Below are 27998 nucleotides of genomic sequence, written 5' to 3'. Positions count from 1 at the left end.
CAGTGGGACACTGCCGCTGACAGGCCGGTGCTGGGGGTGTGGGCAGCAGGTTGGCTGCCACTGTGGCTTCTGCTGTGAGGGAAGGGCGTGGGGCCTGCAGCCCAGCCATGCTCCCCATGTGCACCAGCCCAAACCCCCTCCCCTCCCCCCTTAGGGGCCTAGTGCCCGCTGTGCTCCAGGCAGGCCCTGGAGCATTCAAGAGGGGCCTGAAAATGTTCCTGGACCACACAGTCCCCAAGGCCCAGGGCCCAGGAACTCTGTCCCCTCCACAGCCAGGAAAGAGGGGAGACTCCAAGGGAGCCCAGTTTCCACCCGCCCTTCTACTTACGGGTTCCTCCAGAACGCCCTGCGCAGCCAGCATGCCGTCAGGTGCCGGAGCCACGCGTGCTGATTGGCAGCCGCCCTGCGGCCGACACTCATGCTCTTGTCTTTGGCACTTTCCCAACGCCTCCTCCGTTTCCGGGCAGGGGCGTGCTCCTCTTACACCACCGCTTGTGCATATGTGGCCTTGAACAACGTTTGTGCATAGCTGTAGCAGTGCAGTAGTCATTCTTGCTACTTTGGGAATAGTAAAGTTTTAGAAAATTCTGTCAGGGATAGATAGTTCCTTCTGTGTAGTTTTTCTTTTATGTGCAACAGAGCGAGTGTGGCGTAGCTCTAATACGGGCTCCCCCTGTAGATGACAGTGTCCCCCTCTTCCTTCCTCAAGGAGGGGAAATTGAGTTGGCTTGGCAAGGGCAACGTTCGCTTTGCAGGAGACCATGGGAAGAAGATGAAGTGCTTTTTGCTTTTTGGCTGTTGGTACTGTGCTGACGAAAATAGAGACGGATGCCCCTAAGAAACCCTCTTGGGGTTTCTGGTAGAGCTGGTAGATGAAGACGACAAAAATTGGAGGTACTGTCACCGTTATCTAGGCCCTGCACATTAACTTACCGCCCTTGCGGAGCTCTAAACTTTGCATGTGTTGCTTCCCTCCTGGGGAGACATCAAAAGGATGGAGGAGCGTAATGTCAGCCACTTTCCTCTGCCTCCGGAGATCAGGCTCTTCATAGAACCAAGATCTGGAGTCAAAAATATGAGTCTTTCCTTCTCTAAGAGTTTCTAAAAATTGAGATAGCAGCAGACAGTGAACCAGTGCACTGTAGTCATCCAGCAAGCTTTTGTCCCTAAGCTTCCGCTCCTGGATGGGCCACTTTCAGGACAGCTGTGGTGTCTCCATGGGGCCAGTCTCCTCCTCCGTGCCGCGGGTCCCACTGAGAAACTCACTGGAGGAGCATTCCGGCACATTGCTCACAGAGGTTCTTAAAAGTCAATTTCTCATTTTACTCGAAATACAGTTAAATAACATTTCCCATCTGTAAGGCTTTTATTTTGAACATTTAATAGTAGATATCACCGCGTAGCAGGCACTGTTGTTGCCAGTAGCGTGAAAGTAAGAGTTCAGTCCTGCTTACGAGGAGGCTGTTTTCTCCATAAAACCTTCACTATGTAAGGAAAATGCCATTTTCATGGTACAGATTTTTCTTTGTCAAGAAAATTCTTGCATTTAAAAATCATAGTTAGATTGATTCATTTATTTCACAGACTTTATTCCATTTTTATTAGCACTGGGTGTATATAATAGTGTGCAAAAATGGAGGTCTTTGCTCTCTTGAAGTATTACCTTGATGCTTGGTAAGTGTTAGAGAGTAATATGGATTACCAGGATCCAGCACTGAACATGCCCTGTGACTAAGTTTTAGCCAGAAGTCATTTGTTGTTTCTTCTTTTTGTGCCACTCGGAGCACTTGCCATATTCTGCCACATCTTTGTGGTATGATTTGTGTGCCTTAGAGTTAGTCCATGAACTCTGTCGGTTACTTCAGGGGAGAGGAATTCTTGACCTCTTTACACGTGCGTCCCTGGCTTGCTCATGCTTGTATGCGTACTCTCTCACTTCCGCATTCACGTCCTTACATTGTAACTCTCCCCAGGGCGGGGGGGCTTGGTAGTGTGGTTGCTGGTGGTCCAGACTTGTCTCTTCACCATTGTAAGTGCATATACAACCACTCTGGCTCCTTTCTGCTTCGTGTACATGGGGAGGAGACGGAGGTAAAGTGGCGTGGGCCCAGCCATTTTTCTTCTTCCCCTCGGTCTTGCTTCTTGCTTTCTTGTGGGCAGATAGATTGAGGATGGTCTGCAGAGAACAGAACCCCCCACCTCTCCTCTCACACCGTGTGACGGGACTGGGTAACTGAGCCGGGGCTCATCACGGCCAAGTTCTCCCAGTAGCTCTCTCTCTCTGGAATTTCTGTACTGCGTTCCTGGCCAAAGATCCCAGTATTTGGTTATGGGAAAGTAGAACAATTTTTCTTAACCCTTATAACGCCTGTCACAATGTCCAGTATTCAAGTGATCTAAAAAATCTATGCATGTGAACTGCACACTTAAAAATGGTTAAAATGGTAAATTTTGTATTTGTATGTATTTCAACACAATAAAAAAAAGAAAAATGGATTCATGAGTATATAAATATTGACTGTTGCTCTACCTTGTAGGGTAGACTCTACATGTGGGTCTTTGTTGCCCTTAACACGCTGGTAGATCGTGGAGTTTCCTAGCTGATAGTAACTGCAAAGATTGCATAAGAGAAAGGCTTTGCTCCTTTTTTACTTAATGTATGTACTTATGGGTGAGCAGACTACTGAGAAACAGATGTCTAGGCTGTGTTTGGTCTTTACAGTTTTTTCTCTGGTAAGGCATGGCTCAGAGAACAGAGGTAACATGATAGGATTTACTTTTTTAAAATTTATTCTTATTGGGTGACATTGGTTAATGAGGTCACATAGGTTTCAAGTGCATGCTACTGTGATACATGATCTGTGTACTGCGTTGTGTACCCACCACCCAAGGTCAGGTCATTTTCTGTCACCATATATTCCATCTCCTTCACCCTGCACCCCTCCCCCACCCCTTCCCTCTGGTAACCACATGCTGTTGTCTCCTACTAGGCTGTAAGAAAAGATGAAATAGGAGTTACATCTTGCATTCTTTTCTTGTCTTCAGTGTCTTCTTAAGACCAATTGACTTTGTTCCTTTGTTCTAACTCATTATTCTTGGCCTCTTTTTGGCCTTAGCTTCCTTAGAACACAATGAAGGGATTGTACACGATGATCTCTAAAATGCCTTCAAGTGCTTTTTAAAAATCTGTAATTTCCTGGGAGCTTTACTCATTTTCTTTTCTTCTTGGACTGTGTGGACCTCAGCATCTACTTTGGAGGTGGGGGACCCTCTGTGCTGTATTCATGTATTGCTTGTTTTGTACTAACTTCAAAATTTTATCAACACAGTCGCTATGTACTGAATTGGTGGATGAGATATTTGCTTTAATGAGAGATCTTTTGTTTTTCCAAAGTTCATATTTCAGCTTGTCTTTTTTTGTCATTTGGGTCCCAGGTCTGGATCGGGGGACTGAGTATAATTTCCGAGTGGCTGCTCTAACAGTCAATGGCACAGGCCCGGCTACTGACTGGCTGTCTGCTGAAACTTTTGAAAGTGACCTAGATGGTAAGAACCACAATTAGCAGCATGGAACTAAAAGGCACTAAGTGGAGTGGAGGGAGTCAGACTGGACAGCCCCAGGTGCGAGGTGTGCAGCCCTTTGCTCTGTGGGCTCTAGTGTGTTACACTACGGTCATTCCTTTCATGCAGCAGGTTTCCTGCATTTCCCCCAGCGGCTTTCAGAGAGCTGTCTCTTTAAGCAGAACCAGAGCCAACAAGAAGGTACAGGTGCTTTCAGTCTGTTTTTTTTTTTTTTTTACCAGGGCCATTAAGTACATGAATGGTCTAAAATGTAAGGCTGAGCCATGGGAATCTTGCCTTTATTTGCATCAGTTTCCCTTTTTGCTTCATCACAGACACCTTGTCCTTTTCCTCACCTGTTATTTAGTCAGTCGGTCCATATGGGTGGGTGTGTGTGCCTTTAACAGAGATGGGAGCTGCACTTGGGGAACAAAAGACCCTGGGTCCTTATTCTCACTCTTGGTTTGCTAATTTTTAAATTAAGGTGGCAGTTTATGCTTTGAAAGCGACTGTAAATTACAACCTTTTTAAGCTTCTTAAATCCATTTGTGGTTCTAAAATTTCATGTTTTCTGACTTGTCATATTACTTCGGAGAGTGAATAACTAATGCTACTGCTATGATGTGATCCTGATTTCCTACCGACAATTCGCTCATGTTTCTACCAGTTAAGTTAGGGAATCAGATGTAGGACCAAAAGGAATGGCTATTAAAAGGCAGTTTATTTGTTTTTTTCTATTGGGCAGAGGTTCTTAGATCTCTTTGTCTTCCTTCAAAATTACTATGTAGTGTTTTATATTTCAGACATTTTGGGTTTTGTCGTCTTCGCAGAACACAGTAAAACCATGGGCTGCTCTTTACTGTACATACAGATTCTCTTTGAATTCTTCTTAGACATAATGGAAAAAACTCAGCACCAAATAATTTGTCGGGAGACTGCGCACCATTCCCCAAGGGTGGTGGGATGGTCTAAAGGAAGATGGATCTCATCTTGCTTTTCCAATTTTCTTCTCAGAAACTCGTGTTCCTGAAGTGCCTAGTTCTCTTCACGTCCGTCCGCTCGTCACGAGCATCGTGGTGAGTTGGACCCCTCCAGAGAACCAGAACATCGTGGTCCGAGGGTACGCCATTGGTTATGGCATCGGCAGCCCGCATGCCCAGACCATCAAAGTGGACTATAAACAGCGCTACTACACCATCGAAAATCTGGGTGTGTATGTCAAGGAGGGGAGTAATTGCACTCAGTGGTTGCTATCTTTTTACCTTTTTATTGTGCAGCAATTTATTTTTGTAGAAAACTTCCTGAGTAGAACAAAGGATTCCTGTACATCCTTCCCTCAGATTCCCCAGAGGTTAACATTTTACACACGTCCTTGTTTCCCCTCTGAACCGTTGGAAAGGATGCGCAGACACATGCCTCTCTGCGCACTGGTACTTAACACCCATTCCCTAAAGACAGGACATTTCCTTTATAACCCATTACACTGATCAAAATTAGCCAGTTAACACTGAGACGGTATCTGCAGACCTCGTTCGTGTTTCACCAGCGGTCTCATTGCTGTCCTTCGTGACAGAGGAGGACCGCTGTGCCCGGCCGCGTGCTGCGCTGGTGGTGCCTCACCTGTCTTCTCGAGACAGAGCGGTTCCTCAGGTTGGTTGGTTGGTTTTCCACTTCAGTGACTATGACCTTTTTGAAAAGTATAGACCATTTATATTTGTAGACTGTCTCTCAACTTGACTGGTCTAATGTTTCCTCACTCCGCTCAGTTTGCACCCTTCTGGAGGGGTGTCATGGCACGCTGCGCTCCTGTCTGTGCGCTGCATTAGGGCCATGGGAGAGCCTCACTCGTGACATCGACCGTGGTCTCCTGGTTGGAGTGGTGTCTGCCACATTTCTCTCGTATCAAGTTATTTTTTTCCTCATGATTGATAAGTACCTTGCAGGGGAGATATACCCTCTTTGTAAATATTTTATTTCTCATTGAACTTTCACTTACTAGTTTTAGCATCTTTAGTAATAGTAATACCATGTGTTTCACAAATGGCTATTTTGTGATTCCATTATTTGTTCTACATTTAATAGTATCCTTAAAAAAGGAACCGCTTTCCTTCTCTTTCATAGTGAAAGGACGGCCAGTGGCCAGTGGGAATCTCAACTGGCTCCCCTCTGTCCATTTGACACCTCCAATCTTTCATTAAACATTTTCTTCCTCTTTGACATGGTAAGATGTTTCAGGTTCTGGTATTTCCTACCTTTACACCTTAAGTCAGCCATTTCTCCAAGGAGCCCTGGTTACTTGGAGCATGGCATTTAGGAACCAGTATATGAGCCCTCTACAGACTCATTGCCACTGTAGATAATCCTGAGGAATCTACAAGAAAGGCTACTAAAACTAGAAGTGAATTTAGCAAGGCCACAAGACGATATCACAAAGGTGATATACCGAAGAGTTGTATTTCCATACTCTTATTAAATAAGCAGTTGGAAATTGGAATTAAAATTGCACTCTTGCCCTGGCTGATGCAGCTCAGTGGATTGAGCGCAGACCTGCAAACCGAAGGAGCACGGTTCGATTCCCAGTCAGGGCACATGCCTGGGTTGCAGGCCGGGTCCCCCGTGGAGGACACATGAGAGGCAACCACACATTGATGTTTCTCTCCCACTCTTTCTCCTTCCCTTCCCCTCTCTCTAAAAATAAATAAATAAAATATTAAAAATTTTAAAAAAAGATTTGGGCAAACAGTATACTGAAGAAGATAAACGAGGACGACAAGCATGTGAAAAGATCCTTACCTTTCTGCGTTACACGTTACCACCTTTCTCTGAAAGTACAGGCTGGGCAGCACTGATCTGCAGTGACAGAGATCTGTGGTTGCCTAGAAACGGGTGGTAGAAATTGACTGCAAGAGTCACAAGGGAACTGGAGTATTGGCAATATTCTGTGTATTGATTGTGGCAGTGATTACTCATACACGTATTTGTCAAAACACAACAAACTGTATATACCACTTAAAGTGGTACATTTTACTATATGCCATTTATGCCTCAAAGTTTACTTACAAGCAAGAAAATGAGGAATAGTATTTACTTAATAACACCTCTTTTCATTGAGTCTGACCAGCAGCGTTTCACACGGTCACCTAGAGGGGGTGTTGCTTTCGGTGTTACATTTCCTGCAGCGTCACCTCAAGCCCATTGTAATCTGGGGCAGGTTTTATCCAACCAAAAAGTCTGATCAAGGTTCAGATGAGTTTTGGCAGTTCTGGATTTGGGGTCCTCCCTCCCCTTACCCCACTGTCCCAGAGAGTTAAGGACATTAGCAGTGACTAAGTTAACAGTTTTCCTCTTATTTCTCTGCCTTGGCCCTTCCTCCTGAGAAGGAAAGGGATTTGTTTAATTTTGAACTCCTATCTGTGGCGTACAGCACACCAATATCCCACCTACTCATTGTAATCCAAGCCCCACGCTGTACAGTAGCATTGCTAAACCAGCCTTTGGCTGAGGCCAGGAGAGCGTGCAAGCAGAGCCAGCCTCGCTCCTGGTACGAACTCCAAGGAGCTGATCCCAGGTGGTTTCTCTACTCAGTAGTTCCCCCTTATCCACTGTTCCCACTTTTGCAGCTGGGTTACCCACGGACAACCAAGACCAGGAAATATTAAATGGAGGATTCCAGAAATAAACAGTTTATAGCATTTTAAAAGGCACACCATTTTGACTAGCGTGATGAAATATCAAGCCATCCCACTCTGTCTCCCTCCCGGGACACGATCCGTCCCTGTGTCCAGTGTCTCGGTGCTGAGTGTGCTGCCTGCCTGTTAGTCACTTAGCCCCTGTGATCCTCAGATTGGCTGTCCGAGACAGAGGCCACATCTACACTGTGTCATTGCTAGTTACTGTTAATCTGTTACTGTGGCTAAATTAAAAATTAAACTTCATCGTGGGGATGTATGTACACACAGGAAAAAACATACGTGTATATGTATAGGGTGGTACCGTCCCTGGTTTCAGGCCTTCACTGGGGATCTTGGAACATACCCTGCGGTAAGGGGACCGACCGTAATGCAGTGTGACCGTCTCACAGCTCCCTGCACTCCAAGTAATCCCACATGAAAACTTTTGAAGTCTTCTCTTCTTATTTCCTCTGTAGTTAAGATCATGCAGTCACCCTTGAATTTTTAAAGTTCTTTGGTGAGAATTTAAGTGTTTTGACTTGTTTCTTTTCTTCAGATCCCAGCTCTCACTATGTGATTACCTTGAAAGCATTCAACAACGTGGGCGAAGGCATCCCCCTGTATGAGAGCGCTGTGACCAGGCCTCACACGGGTAAGGTCTGCTGCCCCCTCTGGCCTCCAGCCTCCCCCCTGAGGCTCGCCCCCTGGAGAGCCGTGGAGGGAGCGTGTGTGGCAGTTCCGGGTGCAGGCTTCCCATAAGAATATGGGCTTGTAACATGGAATGTTATGTTAATTCCTGTTCCAAACGCTTCTAGAAAATATGAACAGCCCTGTCATGAACATTTCTAGGTAGATATGTAACACATGTTCTTAATGTGTTGGAACTAAAACCGTACTTCTGACGGAATTAAAAGTGATTTTTCATCTGTTGGTCATGTGCATTATAACTAAAATGAGTAAAAAAATGAAAATATCTCTGTATCTCTGGAAGAATGATATAGGTTACTGAAGATAGCAATAAATGTATACGATTGATAAACCCAACACTTTCTTCACTAGTCACCTGAGCTGGTTGGGAAAGTATTTTTGTATGTGCTTTTCAGAAGCTTTATATAAAGAATATAAAGTCAGTTGTACTGTCCATGTGATCAACTGTATATTTGTTACAAAAGAGACCAAATACTCATTTTTTCTTTGTAATTTATTTAAAATATCTTTAAATGAATATACATACAACGAAAAATTTCTATAGACATATAAAACATCTACTTTAGATCTGAATTAGAAAGTGTGTCGCAGTGATATGTTAGGGTTGAAGTTTTTTTCTAATAGGCACTGAAAAATCAAAGAATTCATCACTTTCAGAAATGCTCTTTTCCCCTCTTTCTCAGAATTGCAAGTCTGTACTGCCCGCTGTGTCTTCAGGACACTGTTGTATAATGTCACACAGTCGGCGTTACTCTTTCTGCAGAGAGTCTCCATGCCCCGTTCGTGCCCTGTCTTGACGAGACCAACACGGGCGGTTCTGCCCTGTTTCTGCTCCTCTGTGCTGACAGTTTATAACTCCTTTGAAAAGGGCTTTAGCACTCCGTAAAGGGGACAAAGCCAGATCAAAAGAGACTGTTAAATAAATAGTTTGGTACTTTCTTAACTCAATCTACAATAGAAAAAAACAAATTTGAAAAATAGAAAAAAATTAATTTTTTTTAATGTGACTTAAAAATATACAGGGTCTGGCACAAATAATTCCCTTTTTCTATTACAAAATCTTTCATTACAAAACCATAAGCATGAATTCTGTAACACAGCGATATCTCACCCAAGCATAGCATACGACATTTTAGATGAAATGTTAAAATTAAAACTATAAATTATTACACCAATATTATTACCCTCCCAATCACACTGAAGCAGGCGTGATTAAGTCTTCCAGACCCTTAGACTTCTGGCTACAAATACAGAAGGAAATGTTCCTAACTCATGTAACCTAGCTACTTTTTTCAAGAGTTGTTACAAATAAAAAATTTCCTCAAAGAAGTGTTAATGATTTTTGCATCTGAAGGTACATGGTCTGTAACTAAGTGGTACATGTCCTGATGTTTGAACAAGGCCCTTGATTAAAATGCACGCTGTTCCCTGTTAGTTTTCGTCCTTGTTGTGAGGAAATATACATGTGATTGGGGACTATTACTTTAGCATGGCAGTTATTCATAATAATTGGCCCACGTCTTTTCAGATTTTGACTTACAGGAAGGGTTAATCACCATAACTGTGTAGGAAACCCTTTTAAAACCTTAACTTAAAATACGTGAGTGTGTGTACACTTACACAGTCTGATCCTCGTGTATTTATTGCTGTGGGCCCGTGGTCCTTGGGGCTTTGTACCTACTCTGCCCTCTCTCTGTTTTGCTGAGACTGTGTCTGTCACTCACGGCACAGGACAGCACTTGAGGATGGACTTTCCATCAGATAAGTACTCTGACTTCTAAAGTTCATACAGACTAAGGACCCATAACTTGGACCCATAACTGTGGCATTTCCCATGACTTACTGGGACTCCCCGAGGGTTGTTCTCCGACCCACCTGGAGAAGTGCAGCAGGAACCAGCAAATCCCAGCTGAGCCCAGGAGGCGTCACACACCCTAAACTTGAAGGCCGACCTTCGGGGCTCGGGTCTGAGAGCAGGGCCCTTCCCTGCCCTGTGGAGCAAGCGCACTGGGTGCCCGTCCCAAACCTCCTCCTCGGCCCTGAAATATCAAAACAGATCACAAGCTTTGTGTTGGTTGCTCAGAAACTCTGCCTTTCATTTTAAAAGCAATTTTTATCGCCCTGGCTGGCGTAGCTCAGTGGATTGAGCGCGGGCCTGCGAACCACAGAATCGCAGTTCAATTCCCAGTCAGGGCACATGCCTGGGTTGCAGGCCAGTTCCCAGCAGGGGACTCACGAGAGGCAACCATCCATTGATATTTCTCTCCTCTCTCCTTCCCTTCCCCTCTAAAGATAAATAAATAAAATCTTTTTTAAAAAAGCAATTTTTATCTTTTCAGGATCTTTTTGGGACAGGAAGTAGAATTTCCAAGTAATTTAAAGTAAATCTAAGTATGAATATGTTAGTATAATCACTGGATTATCAGATTTTAATATACCTACAAAGTATAGCAGAGAATTTATAGTTAATTAGTGTTTTTCTAGATAGTTTTTCTGAAAGAACACAAGTAGAAATATTCTTTTAAATGAATGGTGGTTCTCTATTAACTCTGGATTTTCTTTCTCTTTCTTCATTTCTCACCTTTCATTCCATTGTATTACCCTGCATTTCCCTTTTGTTTGACTTTTGTTTATGTTAAAATGCCACTTCCCTTTTTAATTACTTTTTACCCAGACACTTCTGAGGTTGATTTATTTGTTATTAATGCTCCATACACTCCAGTGCCAGATCCCACCCCCATGATGCCACCGGTGGGGGTCCAGGCTTCCATTCTGAGTCATGACACCATCAGGGTCACGTGGGCGGACAACTCGCTGCCCAAACACCAGAAGATTACGGACTCCCGGTACTACACAGTCCGGTGGAAAACCAACATCCCGGCCAATACCAAGTACAAGGTACTAGCACATGTCCTCTGGGGGAGAAAATCTAACTGTTGATATTTGCTAAATCTAAAGTTCTTGAATCATATGTTTCCAGAATGCAAATGCAACCACTCTGAGTTATTTGGTGACTGGTTTAAAAGCAAATACACTGTATGAATTCTCTGTGATGGTGACGAAAGGTCGAAGATCAAGCACGTGGAGCATGACAGCCCATGGGACCACCTTTGAATTAGGTATGTGTTGCTGGAACCATACGGCACGTGGCATTTTTTCCGTGTGAGATATAAAAGCCAGTGGAAGTTCATGCTGATGTTGTACCACATTCCAAATCATGAGACTCTCGTCACCTTTCTCTCACTGAGGAAAGAACTGAGTGCATTAGTTAATGTATTTACCAAGCACAAAGCAACTACAGCTTGAGTTCAGTATTTGCTTTTTCAGCTGATGAATTAATGCTTTCATCATCATTGCACAAGAACACTAGCAAATAACAGGATAATATAGTACAAAGTATACTAGATTTTAGGAATCAAGAGGCTCGAATTCAGTCCCAGGTCAGCCATCCACTGACTGTGATCAGAAGCAGGTCATTCAGCCTCCGAATCTCTTCCTTCCAGAGGGGTAGTAAGAGAGGAGTAATAACCTCTGTCTTCCCTACTTCTTAGAGTTGGGTAAGGGTAAAATGAGGAGATGGGGAAGTCCACGCTCATTTATAAAGCGCTGTGCAGTCGTGAGGGATTGTTGCCATTCACCCTGCTTTCCCAGTGACTGAGAAACAAAAGATGGAGTGACCTGCCCCCACCAGGCAGCTGCAGTGCCGTGGGTGTCGGGGCCTCAGCGCCTCACCAGCAGCTCTCGCAAAGCAGCGAGTGTCCTGTAACGTCTCCCACTGGAGGGTCCGTAGGGTTTTGTCTGTGAGAAAACATGAAAGAGGATTCTGTTTGCTTTTTGCTCACCTGTAGACCTGCCCTTCTCCCCCTGTTACCCTCCCAGCGCGGGGACATGTGCAGTCATTCGTGGTCTGTCTGTTCCAGTCCCCTGTGTTTTTCTCTTGTTTATGAATGATGAAAAAGGTGGGTATAGGATCTCCTCAGACGGCTTGGCCCTAATGTGGCTTTGTCTTCTGAACAGTGAGTTGAACTTCCTGCAGAGAAAGGGGTTTGGATGTGGAGAGTCAGAAATACAGTGCACGAACACTTACATGGACCTCGAGTTTGTTTTCTTTGCCAGTTTGAAGAATATCTTTCTGTTTTAATTCAAGTATGTTAGTTAATAAAGTATATTATGTATTTCCTTAGGATGTTTACATTCACCAGGCTTTCTTCCATTTTATTCTAGGAAGATTCTCTCATTTCCTTACTAGCGCGTTAACAGTTTTCAGCCATAACGTGCAAACAAGAAATGCAGTCATTTTTATTTTAGTGGTTTTTCTGTTACACAAACAACTTTACATTTTAGAGCAATAAGTTCAAGTAGTTGAGAGTATGTTTTCATTGCAAACTTAAAGTAAAAAACATCAATTTATAAATCATGTGTTCTTTGAAGGAATTTGGGGTTTTCAAATATTTGGAGAGCCAAGTGTAAGTGAGAAAGAAAATTATTTTACATTTTAAAATAGCCTAACAAAATAATCCAAATTAGGGAATGTTATCTTAGAAAAATCAAATAACTTTTCTCATTTTCAGCATCTTGATCTGTCAAGCAGGAATAGTGGTAACCACCTTCCAGGTTGCCGTAAATACTAAGTGGAAAGTTATTTGTAAAAAGCTTGGTGCCCGGGCCAGTGGCTCTCTTGGTTGGAGCATCATCCCACACAACGAAAGGTTGTGGGTTGGATCCTGGTCAAGGCACGTACTTAGATTGTGAGTTCAGTCCCCAGTTGGAGCTCATACGGGGGAGCGGGGGGGGCACTGATTGATGTTTCTCTCCCTTTCTCTCTATCAAATTAATAAACATATCAGGTGAAGATAAAAAAATAATAATAAAATAAAGTGCCCAGCATATGTCCATATTTATTTTCTGAGTAGGTAGGTACTGGTCTTTTGGTTTCCCCGCCTACTCACCATCTGTATTCCTGACCCCAGTTGAGAGGCCAGTTCTGTAACTCCACAGTGTGATCTTCTCTCTTTGGTGTTTGCACGCTCATCTCTTTATTGGAGCTGTTTATAGACGGACTGTGAGTTCTTTGATGTAAGGAGGCTTTATCTTTTTGCCTTATAAATGGAAAGGGTTGAGGGAGTGGCAAATAAAATTGAAAAGGACGGGAATTACCAAAGGTATCCTTATTTTGTAGTCCCTACTTCTCCACCCAAGGACGTGACTGTTGTGAGTAAAGAGGGCAAACCTAGGACCATAATTGTGAATTGGCAGCCTCCCTCCGAAGCTAATGGCAAAATTACAGGTAAGACGACTTTGAATGTGTGTCTGTCCCCTTCTCCCGCCTGGCAGAAGCACCCCAGAGAGTCCTGTGTTGTTGGGAGAAGTGGGACTCTGAAGGCCAGCTTGGCCGTTTTAGGAGGTGCTGTGACTCATGATGGTCCTTAGAAGTGGAGCTGCGGGCACTGCTCTTTGCCCACAGTGACATAAAAACGAGTCACCAGCTTGGTGTTCATGGGTTGCAGTAGACAGACAGCCTTTGGATATAGTGACACTTTTCCTCAGAAAAGCTGCCCTGTCTGCCTTGGACTAAAATGACCTGCTGTAGAATTAAAGACCCCACCTCACTCTGTAGGGTAATTCCCAGTAAACAGATTCTGCTCTTTTTACCCTGAAGCCCCAAAAAGCCCATTGGACTTGTAATTCCTTTTCCTCCTCCGGGGCTGCTGCTTCAGCTTCCTGTGCTCTTCCACCTAACCTTAGAGGTTTGACTTGTCCTAGGCCTTTGAAAACACCTGAATGTTTCCCTAGCCTTCTGTAGGAAAACCCCCAGTAAACACTGCCCAGCCGTATCAAGGAGGAAAGGGGTTTAGCTGTTAATTATCCCCTTTGGAGCCTCTGTTCCATGTACATACACACTGAGGAACAGAAGTTTGCCTTAGGAAGCTCCTTGGCCTAAGAAAACTGGGAGCATTTTTTTTTTTTGCATTGTTCTGCTCCAGCTTTCAATAGAAACTCAGAAACTCCCTTCCATAAATTCGTGGTCTTTTATGATTTTTTTTAGGTTTGAATTTCTTCTTTCATAAAAGAATCAAGCATGACTTGGCCTGCATTGCATTTTCTTTGCCTTTAAACCCCAGTGAAAATGCACTGTGTGGGTCAGGTAGGTTTGTGGTTGTGGGCTGCTCCGCCTCAGCCGTGGAGGTTGAGTGCCCTCTGCTGGAAGTTACCAGGTGGTGTTTCACCAGGGCTGCCCCAAATCTGGGAGAACTTAACAGAGGGTGCTGCCCGTCTCCCAGGAGTTTTTCTCCCAAGATACCACATTGGTGAGAGCTAAAACAGCATGTTAGGCCATTTATTGGTTTTCAAAACTGTATTATTTTAATTGTAGACCATTGAAGGTACGTTATTTAAATATTAACATGTTGAAGTGATTGGATGCTTTTTCTTACAGGATTTCTTAGACTCTGAGGCTACTTAACCCTAAGTTTTCTGTCTCTTATTAGTTCTATTACTCCAATGGCTGACAGAGATGGTAACCCACAGTTTGGCACTGTGTAAATTGGGCTTTTCTCTATTATACTTAGTGTAGCAATTTGAATGCATTTTACCATTGCTATTTATCAATCAGTAACTGTTCCTCTACTTGTTTGTGCTGTAACATGCAACTTACTGATTTCAAAAGAAGGAGCAGAAGTAAGATTCCTTTTCCCATTCACTGCTTTGGACAGGCTACATCATATATTACAGCACAGATGTGAATGCAGAGATTCATGATTGGGTCATCGAGCCCGTGGTGGGCAACAGGCTGACGCACCAGATACAGGAGCTGACGCTGGACACACCGTACTACTTCAAAATCCAGGCTCGGAACTCGAAGGGCATGGGCCCCATGTCCGAAGCTGTCCAGTTCAGAACACCTAAAGGTGAGGGTCCCCACAGCGCGGTGCGTAGTGTGTCTTCCATGGGGCTGTGCTTGCACCTATCACTTTAGCGCTAATGTCGAGACCACGATGATACGCGAAGTCCTTATGATGAGCCACACTGTGTGCATTTATCTCAAAATGATCCCTCATTCACCGTTGCCCACCAGATCGGTGCTCACGAGGTCACTAGCCTGATCAGACAGAAGGGAACTCTGACTCCCATCTGTTTGAGGCCGTGATGTGCAGCTATTTATAGTCAGATCAGGTGTGACTCTCTCTTCCTGTACGAAGTAACATATTGTGATAGATGATTCTCTCTCAAGACATGCAGGCTCCTAACTTGAAAGGCTTGTTTTAGACCTTTGTGGAGAGAAAAACTAAAAGGGGCCCGTTAAAGAAACCCGGTAAGAAAGTAAAGATAAAGTATTGAACCACCTGAGCTTAGGAATAAAACGGAGTCGGGAACTGAGTCTCTGGAAATACAGAAACCACATCTGGGTTCTCTTTAAAAAAGAAAAACCCACCTCAATCTGTTTGGAAGTTTGTGGGGCTTTATTTTTTTCCTTTGGAAATCATGCGCGTCCCATCTTCAAAGCTTGTGATCCTTGCTCTTGTTTTTTCTTCCCCTGTGCTTGGCCTGTTAGCGGACTCCTCTGATAAAATGCCTAATGATCAAGGTAAATGAGTAGATGGCCTCTCTTTCTTTTCCTCTCCTTTGTGACCTATTATTAGCTTTTTGTTGTTTTTGTCTTTTTTTTTCCTTGCAAACCAGTACCATGTGTTAAAAACCATGTTATTTATTGGCCAAAGTGGAGTTGAGTCCATGTTTGTGGCACTGGGGTATCTGAAAAGCTGGGAGCTAAATAGACTGACAGGGAGGAAAAAATGAGCAGAATGAACTGAGTCCTGCAGCTGTTGGAGATTGGCCTCAAGTGTGAGTCCCCTTAGCACTAACATAGTGAAATTCTGTAATGATTCCGGGCGTGATGAGAGCAAGTATGCAAATTTGTAGCATCTGGGGTTTTATTAGTATCTCTAAGTAAAAAGTTGTAATCGAATTCAACAAATCCCCTATTTTCTTCCTCCCACAAAGCATCTACGAATTTACCCAGCTCACCTGGTTATTCGTGACAAAATTGGTGCCATTTATTCTTTTACCATAAGTTTAATTCAGCATTCCTTTTCCGTTTTTCACATAAATGTATCTGCTCCCTTTTAAGAAGAATAGAAAGAATTTAAGTTGATACCTAGGAAGCATGGGTCTCAATGTTCTTGAAATTACATGTCAGCGGGGTCTTCTCCCTGTAATTGCTGTGGTGGAGGGTGACTGTGCTATGTGGTCGTCATCTCTGGCAGTTCAGCCAAAGTTGGTGTCTGTTTTCTATACTAAGAAAGAACAATAAAAGTAAATTGGATGATTGCTTTTGTAGTTTAGGAATGGTTATTAGAAATATAAAGTCTTTGGATCTTTTTTTTATTCTTTTTTTAAAAGATTTTATTTATTTATCTTTGGAGGGGACGGGAAGGAGAGAAGGAGAGAAATATCAATTTGTGGTTGCTTCTGGTGTGTCCCCTGCCAGGAACTGGCCTGCAACCCAGGCATGTGCCCTGACTGGGAATCAAACTGCAATCGTCTGGTTCCCAGGCCCGCGCTCAATCCACTGAGCTACACCAGCCGGGGCTCAAGTCTTTGGATCTTGGTTACTGGCAAGAAGAGACAGAACTTGGTTTCAAGTTTCAGGGCTTTAGAAATTTGTTTGCAGTAAGTCATTTATTGTACAGTACTTCAAAGAAACTGCCAACTTGCTTTTGTATGTAGGGGGTGCAGGGAGGAAGCGTGAAAAAAGAAAAACACCGTCCTGCATGTGCGCAGAATGCAGACATGCTCACTGTCCTTCCCGGCTCCACTCCATGAGCCAGAGTACAAGTGTGAGCTGTACCACGGCTCTGTGTTCGAAGTTCTTGGTCCATATTTATTTGTGCTGTTTGGTTAATCCTTGGAATTTCTTGTCCGCAGATTAACTTTAAAAGAAAAAATGTTGGAAAATATAGGAATTAAATCCACTAGCTTATTAGCAAAGTGTGTTCTTTGTCAATTATTTACATAATATGATACTCTGAAGAGATTGGCTTAAATGTGGGCTACCTGTCAAATAAGTACATGCAAACATGTAGAACCTCACAAGTGCTAGGTCATCCCACCGACTAGACTTTAGCATAGTGAAGAGAACAGCCAAAATCTTGAAGTGTGATCTATCGGGGAGGAGTCATGGCCACAGACCTGAGGGGAGGAGTGATGAGTGTGAGCAACTGGAAAGGACGGTGAGGTATGTTCTGGGGTATGCCTTTTTGGATACCCGAGAACTTATGTCACCTTTCAGAGTTTTTAACTTCTGGAAACATAGGAAACATTGTTTGTTTGTTTTTTGTCTCTGATTTATTCTGTTAAATGAAATACATACAGAAATTTTCAGATTTTAATTTTTCATTTCCTCGAAGTCTGATAATTTATAGAAGCACTTGACATCAGTTCTAATGTTTTACAGAAACAAATCTAGTTTAGGAATTTCTAGCCAGGCTTAAGTTATAGAAATGACTCATTTATAAGTGTTTTCTGAAGCTTCATGCCTCTGCCTCTGGAGAGAAAGGTTTATTGCGCCTGTAACAACAGTGTCCATGTTAATGGGACGCTTACTGTGTGTCAGGCAGCACTCAGAGTCTTTCACAGACTTAAGTTTCCACCTAATCCTCACAACAGTCTCACGAAGTACATGCCATTACCATCACTGTTTCATAATGAGGTAACAGAAATCTGAAAAGTGTACAGTGATTAAATGACTTGCCGGAAGTCAGGTTACTTACCTGTTAGCAGCACGTGATGGAGCTGACAGCCTGCTCCGCCCTGCGCCGCGAGCAGCAGCTTGCACCCCGCCCTCCTCCAGACCTGTGCGGAGAGGTTGGGTGCTGCTCTCTGGCCCCACACTTCGGATGCAGGGATGCCTTCGCTTTACTGGGAAAGGACTCCTCGCATTTGCTTTACCCAAGCGTATTTGCTTTACCCAAGCAGCTTTTTCTATAAACATGAAGAACAAAATTCAAGACCATATTCAGGTGACTGAGCAGGAACTGTGACCCCAGTGGGAACTTCCACGTGCCTTCCCGTTCCTGCTCAGGGAAAGGCAACTTGATAATTTGAGGAAAGAGTCCAGTCCCTGCTAGGCCCTTGGAAGAGTCCGGTTCTTTACTGCAGAAGAAAACCAAACCAGTCCTCGTGGTTCCTTTTCCAAGGGAAGCTGTTTTGCATAAGTGCTCTGAGCCATCTCTCAAAAACTCTTTCCTGGGCTAGAGAAGTGGCGTGTGGTCCCCCCACTCTCCCCGTCAGCAACGAGTGGCAGTTGAGTTACACGCTAGGTACAGCCATTGAAAGGGTGTCAGCCTTTCAGATGCCTCATTGCATAGAAAGCTCTACCTTAGCTTGCTTTGCACAGACTATATTTTCCCCTGTTGTTGATGTGTTACTGCATTTTCTCGTGAACAAAGTAGACTGAAAATGTTTTTTTTTTTTTGTAGAAAACACTCATTAGCTGTGAAGTGGACTTGTCAGACCCGTGGGTTGGATTGCTACTGACGTGATTTTTTTTCTCCCTCAGCGTCAGGGTCTGCAGGAAAAGGAAGCCGGCTGCCAGACCTAGGACCTGACTACAAACCTCCAATGAGCGGTAAAGCCCCTCCTGCAGCTCTGTTGACCTGCCGTAGACACGACACAGCTCTGCTTTACATCCTGAAACATCCTTTGTAGCTCGTGGGTGGTGGTTGTAGAACGTTACCTCTTCTCTTTATTTAATACAGTTAGCTTTAGGCATTTATCTGGCAAATAAGTACTGACTTACTGCAAACCCATTTATTATAGGATTTATAAATCAAATTGTTTCCCCACATATCCAACTTAAAATAAGGCTAATTTTAAATAAACAAGTCCTTTTTTTTTGCCCACTGCCTCTAGAAAAGAATCAGAATATTGTTTTCAAAAATAAACCATCTAGTGGAATTAGCCATCACCCAAGCCAAATAAGGGCTTCGGAATCATTAATTTCTCCCTCAACTTAGGGGGAAAAACACTACTAAAGCAGTAAAAACACTACTTACCATAGTGTTTTTAGCTTGAGAATTCTAAAAAATTCTTCCTACACTCACAGCCATCCTAAGAGCTAGTGCCTTCTGTTACTTAAATGATGGCACTTATTCTCCTACAGAAATTCGCCATTTGTACGTTATTTTCAGACATGAAATCACTATGAACTTTGGGGAACAGATACCATTCCCATTTTTTAAAATTTATTTTTATAAATTGTCTTTTTCATTATAATTTACTTATAAATTATAATGAAATTTATAAATTGTATTTTTTTGTTATAATTTATTCCCCTTATACCCAGCTCCCCCTGCAGTGATCCCACTGTGGTCCATGTCCACAACTACTTTTTCTTTTCTTGCTTGACCAAGCCACCGCCTAAATATCCAAGAGGTGTCAGCTTACCCTCTCTATCCATGAGTCTGTCTCTGTTATGCCTGCTAGTTCAGTTTGTCTTTTAGATTCCACATATGAGTGAAATCATATAGTATTTGTCTTTCTCTGAATGGCTTTTTTCACTTGGCATAATCATTACTCTGAACCATCGTGCCTTCAGAAAGGGTAAAATTTTCTTCAGTGGTACATGATAGCCTTTCTTGCTGAAGTGGCCTTGGTTATAGGTCTTTGCTTTTCATCACCCTCAATATTTCATTCCAGTCCCTTCTGGCCTGAAATGTTTCTGTTGAGAAATCAGTTGACAGTCTCATTAATGGGAACTCCCTTGGAGGTAACTAACTGCTTTTCTTTGTAGCTTTTAAGATTCTCTCCTTGTCTGTACGCTTTGCCATTTTAACTACAGTGTATCTTGTTGTGGGCCTCTTTTGGTCCAACTTGTTTGGGATTCTCTGTACTTTTTGGCCTTGTGTGTCTTTTTTCCTTCACCAGGTTAGGGAAGTTTTTGGTCATTACATTTTTGAATAGGTTCTCATTCCTTTGCTCACTCTCTTCTCCTGACTCTCTTCTCCTGGTATTCCTGTGATGCAAATACTGTGCCAAAGATTTCTTAAACTCTCCTAATTTTTAAATATTTTTTTTATTTTTGTTGGTCTGCCTGGATGTTTTTTCCCAACCTGTCTTCCAAATATTTGATTCGATCCTCTGCTTCATCTAACCTACTGTTTATTCCTTCCATTGTATTTTTATTTCAAGTATTGGATTCTATATTTCTGACTGGTCCTTTTTTATGTTTCCTTTAAAGCTCTTGAGCATCATTATAATCATTACTCTAAACTCTATATCTGTTAAATTGCTTGCCTCTATTTCATTTAGTTCTTTCGGAGAACTCTCTTGTACTTTCATTTGGGGCCTTTGTCTGCACATTGTGTTTGTTTCTGTGTATTTGGTAAATCTGCAAAGACTCTGGTGTAGGCCTGTGTCAGACCCTGCCTGTGACCGTTCCTGGGCATCCTGTTTGGAGATATAAGCAACCCACAGCTTGTGGCTCCCTCTGCTGGGCCTGGGTGCCTGTGTAAAGACTAAGCTGCTCACCAAGGTCAGCTTTTACCAGCCCCAGGCCTTGGGGAGGGTCAGCTAATGTCTCAGAGCTTCCAGAGATCCATCTTCAGATGGATCCTGCAGATTTTCTGTTAGGCTTAATCACTGAAATAGCCGCCAGCTGTGCTCCTCAGCAGGGCTTAAGCTCCACAGGATGGGGCTATTGCTTCCTGTCAGGTTGATGCCACTTGGAGGGGACTGCTTTGCCTGAAAAAGTTGGCTCCTGCAGTATGAGGAGTGACTGAGCACTGGAATCCTGGTGGCTGACCCTTCAGCTCTCTCCTCAGAGCCGTCTGCCCCAGACTCTCCTCGTGCATCTCCAGTCCACTCTGCCCTCCGTCTGTTTGAGCACAGAATCAGTGGCTGCAAACAAAATTTTGTGCGTTGACCCTTTAAGTGGCTCTTTGCATCTCCAGCTGTCTCCCCCCAGCGGACAGAAACTGTGCTGTTTTTCACAGCCAGATGTTATTTGGGTTCCATCCGGCTCTGGTGCTGCAGGCTGTGGAGCCCATTTGGGGGTTTAGACCCCTCACTTCTCAGGGGGAACCCTCCAGCTCCAGAACTCCAGCTGCTGCCCGTGAGAGCCCAGCCAGCCCTCTCATACCTCTGTACTCCGTGCCAGTCTTACTGTGGTGTCCTCGAGTATGAGGCTTCTCTCCAGCTAGTGTTCAGTTGGTTATTCAGAGTGATTTTTGTATAATTTAGCTATAATTCTTGTTTGGTCCTGCAAGCAGGTTAATGCAGCTTCTACCTACACTGCAGCCGTCTTGGATCTCCTCACTTCCACTTTAAACCTTAGGAGACTTAGGGGAGAGATAATGTGCCTGGACCCACCCACTAATTATGGAAATCCTAAGACCAGCACCTAGGTCTTCTGACATCTTGTTGTGCCTTTCCCACTATTACACATAGCCTAAAGGCACAGGTTCTATACCAGAATAAATCTGGTGTTGGTGAAAATCCATACAGGTAGCTATTAGAAATAACCCTTGCTGTGTCTACTCCTGCCAGCGAGGCATGGGAGACAAGGGCCTGTCCTCTGCAAACTCCTACTCTGACTGTGGAAATAAAATGATTGCTTAATCTCTAGCTATCTGTTTAAATAAAAAGTGATACTGCCCAGACTTCAGTGAAATCAGCCTGTTCTTAGGACAGTGAGACAAATTTGCATGCTTCAAGAAATTTTTAGTGTCTGAGTTCTAGGACTTTGAGTTTCTTGGGCTACATATGTTATATTTATGTGCTGTCCACAATATATTATTCAAGGTTGTGAAAAAAGTAATTATTTCTTTGTCTTTTCTTTTATTAATGTATTCATTCACATATTTTTTAAGGTTCAGGTTTTATATATTAGGCTATGGGAACAAGAGAAATGATTAACAAACTACCTAATAGAGAAAAGGGAATGCTCTGTAAAAGATATAATATATGATCCTTTTTTTAATCCTCACCCAAGGATATGTTTATTGATTTTATAGAGAGACGAAAGGTCGGGGAGGGGAGAATGACATCAGTGTGAGAGAGAAACACCAATCGGTTGCCTCTTATACACACCCTGACTGGGGATTGAACCCACAACCTTTGGTGTGTGGGGCAATGCTCCAACCAACTGAGCCTCCTGGCCAGGGCTGACCCAGATTTTAAATGGTGCATAGGAGATTACTAAATGTCACAGAGGGGTTTGTACATTCCAGGAAGCAAACACAGCATGTGCCAAGGCATGGATGTATAAAACAACCTGCTTTCCAGGGGGATTACACTGCCTAGAGGCAGGATAGAGATTCTCAGGTCAGAGAAGGTTGGTTAGAACCAGCCTCTCACAAGCTCAAGTACCAGTGCTAAGAAATGAGAGCTTCATCCTGTCAGTAACACATGTAAGATGTCTGATAGTGGTAAACTCTGACTTCCATTTATTGAGTATCTACTATTAGTAGACAGTGAAGAACGAGTTGGGAATAAGAGTATAAAGTCCAAAAAATGGTTAGTAAGCTGTTGAAATAGTTCAGATGAGGCTTAAGAAATGGCCTATCATAATGTCCCTGGTAGAAGGGGTAATGTTCCCTTTGGCCACTCACTCATTTTCTTAGGAGGGAGATTTCGGCCAGCTCACAGTTGGCGGCCAAATGACAGTTGAGTGAGAATCAGCCTCTGTTGAATGCGGGGAAGAACTGCCCCCGCCTCTGCTTTCCTCCCAACCCCTGAGGACTCCCCGGTCTCTCGTTTCAGTGCCTGCCCCACTGTATACCCTACCCAGTAGCTCTGCACTGTTGTTAATAAAGATTTATGTAAAGCCTAAATACAGTCTCATTTTATTGACTCCTAGTTCTGTAGTCTTTGCCATATGTAAAAAATATTATTTTTGTTTTTTAATTATATTTTATTGATTATGCTATTACAGTCGTCCCAATTTTCCCCTTTGCCTCACTCCACCCAATATCCCCTTGCACGGGGGATAGCATTCCCCCCCTTAGTTCATGTCCATGAGTCATGCAAGTAAGTTCTTTGGCTTCTCTATTTCCTATACTATTCTTAACTTCCCCTGTCTATTTTGTACCTACCATTTATGCTTCTTATTCCCTGTACCTTTTCCCCCATTCTCCCCTTTCTCCCTCCTAGTTGATAACTTGCCCAAGATCTCCATGTCTGTATTCTATCCCTGCTCTGGTCGTATGCTTAGTTTGTTTTTTAGATTCAGTTGTTGATAGTTGTGAATTCGTTGCCCTTTTAATGTTCATAGTTTTGATCTTTTTCTTAAATAAGTTCCTTTTAATATTTCATGTAATAATGGCTTGGTGGTATGAACTCCTTTAGCTTTACCTTGTCTGGGAAACACTTTATCTGCCCTTCCATTCTAAATCATAGCTTTGCCAGATAGAGTAATCTAGGTTGTAGGTCCTTGCTTTTTATGACTTTGAATGCTTTCCAGCCCCTTCTTGCCTGCAAAGTTTCTTTTGAGAAAACAGCTGACAGTCTTATGGGAACTCCTTTTTATATAACCATCTGCTTTTCTCTGGCTGCTTTTAATATCCTTGCTTTATCTTTAACCTTTGGCATTTTAATTGTGGTTTGTCTTGGTGTGGTCGTCTTTGGGCCCAACTTGTTTGGGACTCCTGGTGCTTCCTAGACTTGTATCTCCATTTCCTTTACCAAATCAGAGAAGGTTTCTTTTATTTTTTTTTTCAGATAAGGTTTCAGTTTCTTGCTTTTCCTCTTCTCCTTCTGGCATTCATATGATTTGGACGTTGGTATGGTTGACAGTGTCCCAGAGGCACCTTACTATCCTCATATTTTTTGTTTGGGGGCTTTTTAAAAATTGTTCTTTCTTCTTGCTGTTCTGGTTGAATGCTATATCTTTCTTATGTTCCAAATCATTGATTTGGGTCCCGGCTTCATCCCTTCTGCTGTTAGTTCCCTGTAGATTTTTCTTTATTTCACTTAGTATAATGTTTATTTCTTCCTGGTTCTTTTTTGTTTTGTTTGCTGTACTCAATGAGTTCTCTGAGCATCCCGATTACCAGTGTTTTGAGATAGGTGGTTGTCTTTGTTCCATTTAGTACTTTTTCTGGGATTTTGTTCTCTTCTTTCATTTAAGCCATGTTTATTTGTCTCCTCAGTTTGGGAGCCTCCCTGTGTTCGCTTCTGTGTATTAGGTAGAGCTGCTTTGACTCCCTGTCTTAGTAGTGTGGCCTAATGTATGTAGAAGAGGCACCCATTTGGATGAATTTGGCTTCTTAAAATCTTTGGTTATCAGATTTCCATACAGCTTGATTATCTGACGGTTCTGGTTATTACTCGTTTTGAGATCTAGTGGTAATTCTTTCTGTGGTTGTCCAAGGAGGTAAAGCATGATCACCTACTCCTCCATCTTGACCAGAAGTCTATTTTATTTTTTAAAATATAATTCTAATAAAGGTCAGTATACAGAATTTGTATTGTCTGTATGCTTACTTTTTTCTTAGATATGAAGAATAAAAATGAATCAAATGGAGAATAATAAACTCTTAAGCTTTCCTAAATCAGCCCAGATTTTGCACGTTGCTTAGATGTAGTCTATGAAAGCATAGAATCAGAACTAGAAGCTAGTCCAATGTTATGGGAGGGACTCCCACAATAAGTATAGTTTGGATTAGATCCTAAGTTTAAAAACTAGGGTGTATATGAAAATCACTTTGGGAGCTTTTTCTAAAAATAGCTTTGCAAGCCATACCTCATGGTAGGAATTTATCCTACCTTGTCCCAGACTGGCAGAATGACTCTTTCAGTACTTCAGTGGCTGAACACTCCTTGTTTGGTAAAGCAGTGCATTCTACTGTTGTACAGCTCCAATTGTTAGAAAGGTAAGAGAGAGAGAGAGAGAGAAACTAGGAAGGAAAGATATCAAGTATCCATGGTGGTTAGAGCTGTATGGTGGGGTTTCCCACATTTTATAGTATGAGCCTGCATGACTTTTATGATGAGATTGGAAACAAAATGCAAACGATTCAGGAAATGGAAACGATTCAGAAAATGGAAAAGAACTTAGAGTAGAACTAGGTCACAGAAGACCTCTATAAAAAGCTTGGACCTCATCCTATAAGCAATGGGGAAATAACAATAAAGAAGAAAAAAGAAAATCTAAATGTCCTAAAGGCTCTAAATAGCCTCTGCATACTCTCCAGCCTCATTCTTTTTTTTTTCCTGCTCACTTCCTTCTCTGTACTTTGCATATCTCTCTTTGCTTAAATAGCAGTGGCCACCTTTCTCTTCCTTGACCGTGCCAGGCTCATTCCTGTCTTATGATGCTTCCACTAGCTGTTCCCTCCCTCTGCAGTGTTTTTCCTCCAGGTCTTTGTATGGTGGGATCTCTCTTTTCATTCAAATCTCAGCTCAAATGCCATCTCCTCAAAGAAGCTTTTTACAGTCACTCAATATAAAATAGCCACCCATTCACTGTATCGTACCCCTCATTCGATTTTTTTTCATAACATTCACTACCAGTGATTCGTTACTTGTTGTTTGGTCCTATCCCCACCCCAACATTCATAATTTTGTGATTCACCATTGAATCCTCATCCTTAGTACCTAGAACAATGCTTAGAACATAGTAATCACTCATTAAATATTTGTCAAATTAATGCATATATACAGAACTACATTTTCCTGAAATAAAGAGAATTAACTCTGCATAAACTATATTTAATAAAAACAGAGGCTTTATTTTTCTTTTATGATCATAAAAGTAATTTTTATGATCTCAGACATATTTTGAGAAAAACTTTTGCTTTCAGTGAATGCACAATTTTGAAATAGTTTTGAAGGTCAGAAACCTAAATGATTTACAAGTGGTGCTTTATAAAACCAAGTTGTATCCAATATAAGACACCAGAGGGAAAGACCCTTCATTTTCAAATTTGATGTTCAGCGTAATTTCAGAAGCTTTAGTTAAACACCAGCTTTGTGGAAGGTATTGTGCTGAGAAATGTTTATAGGGCCAAAACTTAGCTTTCTGGATTTCATCATCTAGAGGAGATAGCCATGTTTGTGACACACTTTTATAAGAGTTAGAGAGGAGCTCACATAACAAGTCTATACTCCAATGAAGGCGATATAGCCTGATTGTGTGCATTTGTAGAATTCTCTAAGCTAACGTGCTGTTTTCCTCTCTCCAGGTAGTAACAGCCCCCATGGAAGCCCCACCTCTCCTCTGGACAGTAATATGCTGCTGGTCATCATCGTCTCTGTTGGGGTCATCACCATCGTGGTGGTTGTGATCATTGCTGTCTTTTGCACCAGGCGCACCACCTCTCACCAGAAAAAGTAAGGAGCCCCAGCCTTGGCCAGTGTGGCTCAATTGGTTGGAGCATTATTCCACAAACTGAAAAGGTGTGGGTTCAGTCCCCAGTAAGGTCAGATACCTAGGTTGTGGTTTAGACCCCAGTCAGGGCATGTACAGGAGGCAGCCTGTGAGTGTTTCTCATGTTGATGTTTCTCTCTTTCTCTTTCTCTCTCCCCTGCCTCCTTGCTTCCTCTCTCTGTAAAAGCAATGAAAAAATATCCTCAGGTCAGGATTTAAAAAAAAAGAAAAAGTTAGGAGCCCCAAATCTAGCCCACAGATTTTTGATGTCTTTGTGACATCAGTGTTTGGAGTTGCACACAGAATTAAAACATAAAGTACATGAAAAGTGATTCTTTAAATATTTCTACAGGAAATGCAGGATGGATCTTTTAATTTTCTTTACCTTTTTTGGCAGATTTTTATTGTATATTTTTCCATTGCCATTTAGGCCTCTTATAGCCACCGCCCCAGCAGTCACCACACAGGCTGTCCGTGTCCACGAGGCCTTTCTCCTGTTTGCTCGATGCCTCCGCCTCCTCCCTCCCCTCCCCGCCTTAGCTGCCATCCTGCTCTTTTTTCTAAATCTGTCTCTGTTTTCCTTACTAGTTCAGCTTGTTCATTAGATGCCATGTATGAATGAAATCATATGCTATTTGTCTTTCTCTGACTAGCTTATTTCACTTACCATAATGTTCTCCTGGCCCATTTATATATTCACAAAGGGTAAAATGGTCTTCTTTTTTGGAGCCGAGTAGTATTTCATTGTGTAATTGTCCCAGAGTTGTTTTATCCACTCATCTACTGATGGACAGTTGGGTGTTTACGTATCTTGAGGGTTGTAAATAATGCTGCAATGGACATACAAGGGCTTATGTTCTTCTGAATTAGTATTTTGGCTTTCTTCGGATAAATTCCCAGAAGTGGAATCACTGGGTCAGCAGGCAGTTCCATTTTTAATTTTTTGAGTAAACTCCATACTGCTTTTCACAGTGACTGCACCAGCTTGCATTCCCACCAACAGTGCACTAGGTTCCCTTTTCTCACAGCCTCACCAGCACTTGCGGTTTGTTGATTTACTGATGACAGCCATTCTGACAGGTGTGAGATGGTATCTCATTGTGCTTTAATGTGTATTTCTCTGATGATTCATGACATTGAGCACCTTTTCATATGTCTATTGGTCCTCTGTATGTCCTCTTTGGAGAAGTGTCTTTAGGTCCTTTGCCTATTTTTTTAATTGGATTGTTTGGGGGTTTTAGTGATGAGTTTTGTAAGTTCTTTATAAATTTTGGATACTAGCCCCTTTTCAGACGAATAAACACCTTATCAGATATATTAGCAAATATAGTCTTCCATTCTGTGGGCTGTCTTTTTATTCTGTTATTTCCTTTGCTATGCAAAACTTTTTCATTTGGTATAGTCCCATTTGTTTATTTTTTCTTTTTTTCCCCTTATCTGGGGGTATATATTTGATAAAATATTTCTACAAGCAATGTCCAAGATTTTGCTGCCTATGTTTTCTTCTACTGTTTTTGTGGTTATGGCCTAACATTTAAGTCTTTATCCATTTTCAGTTTATTCTTGTGTGTGGTGTAAGAAGGTGGTCTAGTTTCATTTTTCCGCACGTATCTGTCCAATTTTCCCAACATAAGTTATTGAATAAACTATCCTTAGTCCATTGTGTGTGCTTGCTTCCTCTGTCAAATACC

General features: G+C 42.5%; 1 protein-coding gene across 8 annotated transcripts in view; it reads left to right on the top strand.

Annotated features, from left to right (window-relative positions):
• NEO1 (neogenin 1) overlaps positions 1–27998 on the top strand; it is a 231157-nt gene that overhangs the window by 187979 nt on the left and 15180 nt on the right. For 4 of the 8 annotated variants that reach the window (XM_037047083.1, XM_037047091.1, XM_037047087.1 and 1 more), the window contains exons 14-23: positions 3436–3546; positions 4576–4770; positions 7789–7884; positions 10615–10838; positions 10921–11059; positions 13120–13227; positions 14654–14848; positions 15493–15525; positions 18499–18567; positions 26123–26270. In XM_037047083.1, the coding sequence (XP_036902978.1) occupies positions 3436–3546; positions 4576–4770; positions 7789–7884; positions 10615–10838; positions 10921–11059; positions 13120–13227; positions 14654–14848; positions 15493–15525; positions 18499–18567; positions 26123–26270 (1318 nt within the window). The remainder of the gene's footprint in view (positions 1–3435; positions 3547–4575; positions 4771–7788; positions 7885–10614; positions 10839–10920; positions 11060–13119; positions 13228–14653; positions 14849–15492; positions 15526–18498; positions 18568–26122; positions 26271–27998) is intronic. The other 4 variants (XM_037047089.1, XM_037047085.1, XM_037047086.1 and 1 more) reach the window with 3 other exon arrangements.

This window comes from Sturnira hondurensis, unplaced genomic scaffold (genome assembly GCF_014824575.4).
Source record: "Sturnira hondurensis isolate 20B ecotype Veracruz unplaced genomic scaffold, ASM1482457v3 Scaffold0005329, whole genome shotgun sequence".
Lineage (NCBI taxonomy): Eukaryota > Metazoa > Chordata > Mammalia > Chiroptera > Phyllostomidae > Sturnira > Sturnira hondurensis.
Note: the sequence above shows the minus strand (reverse complement) of the source record. Positions and strands in the feature narration are given on the sequence as shown.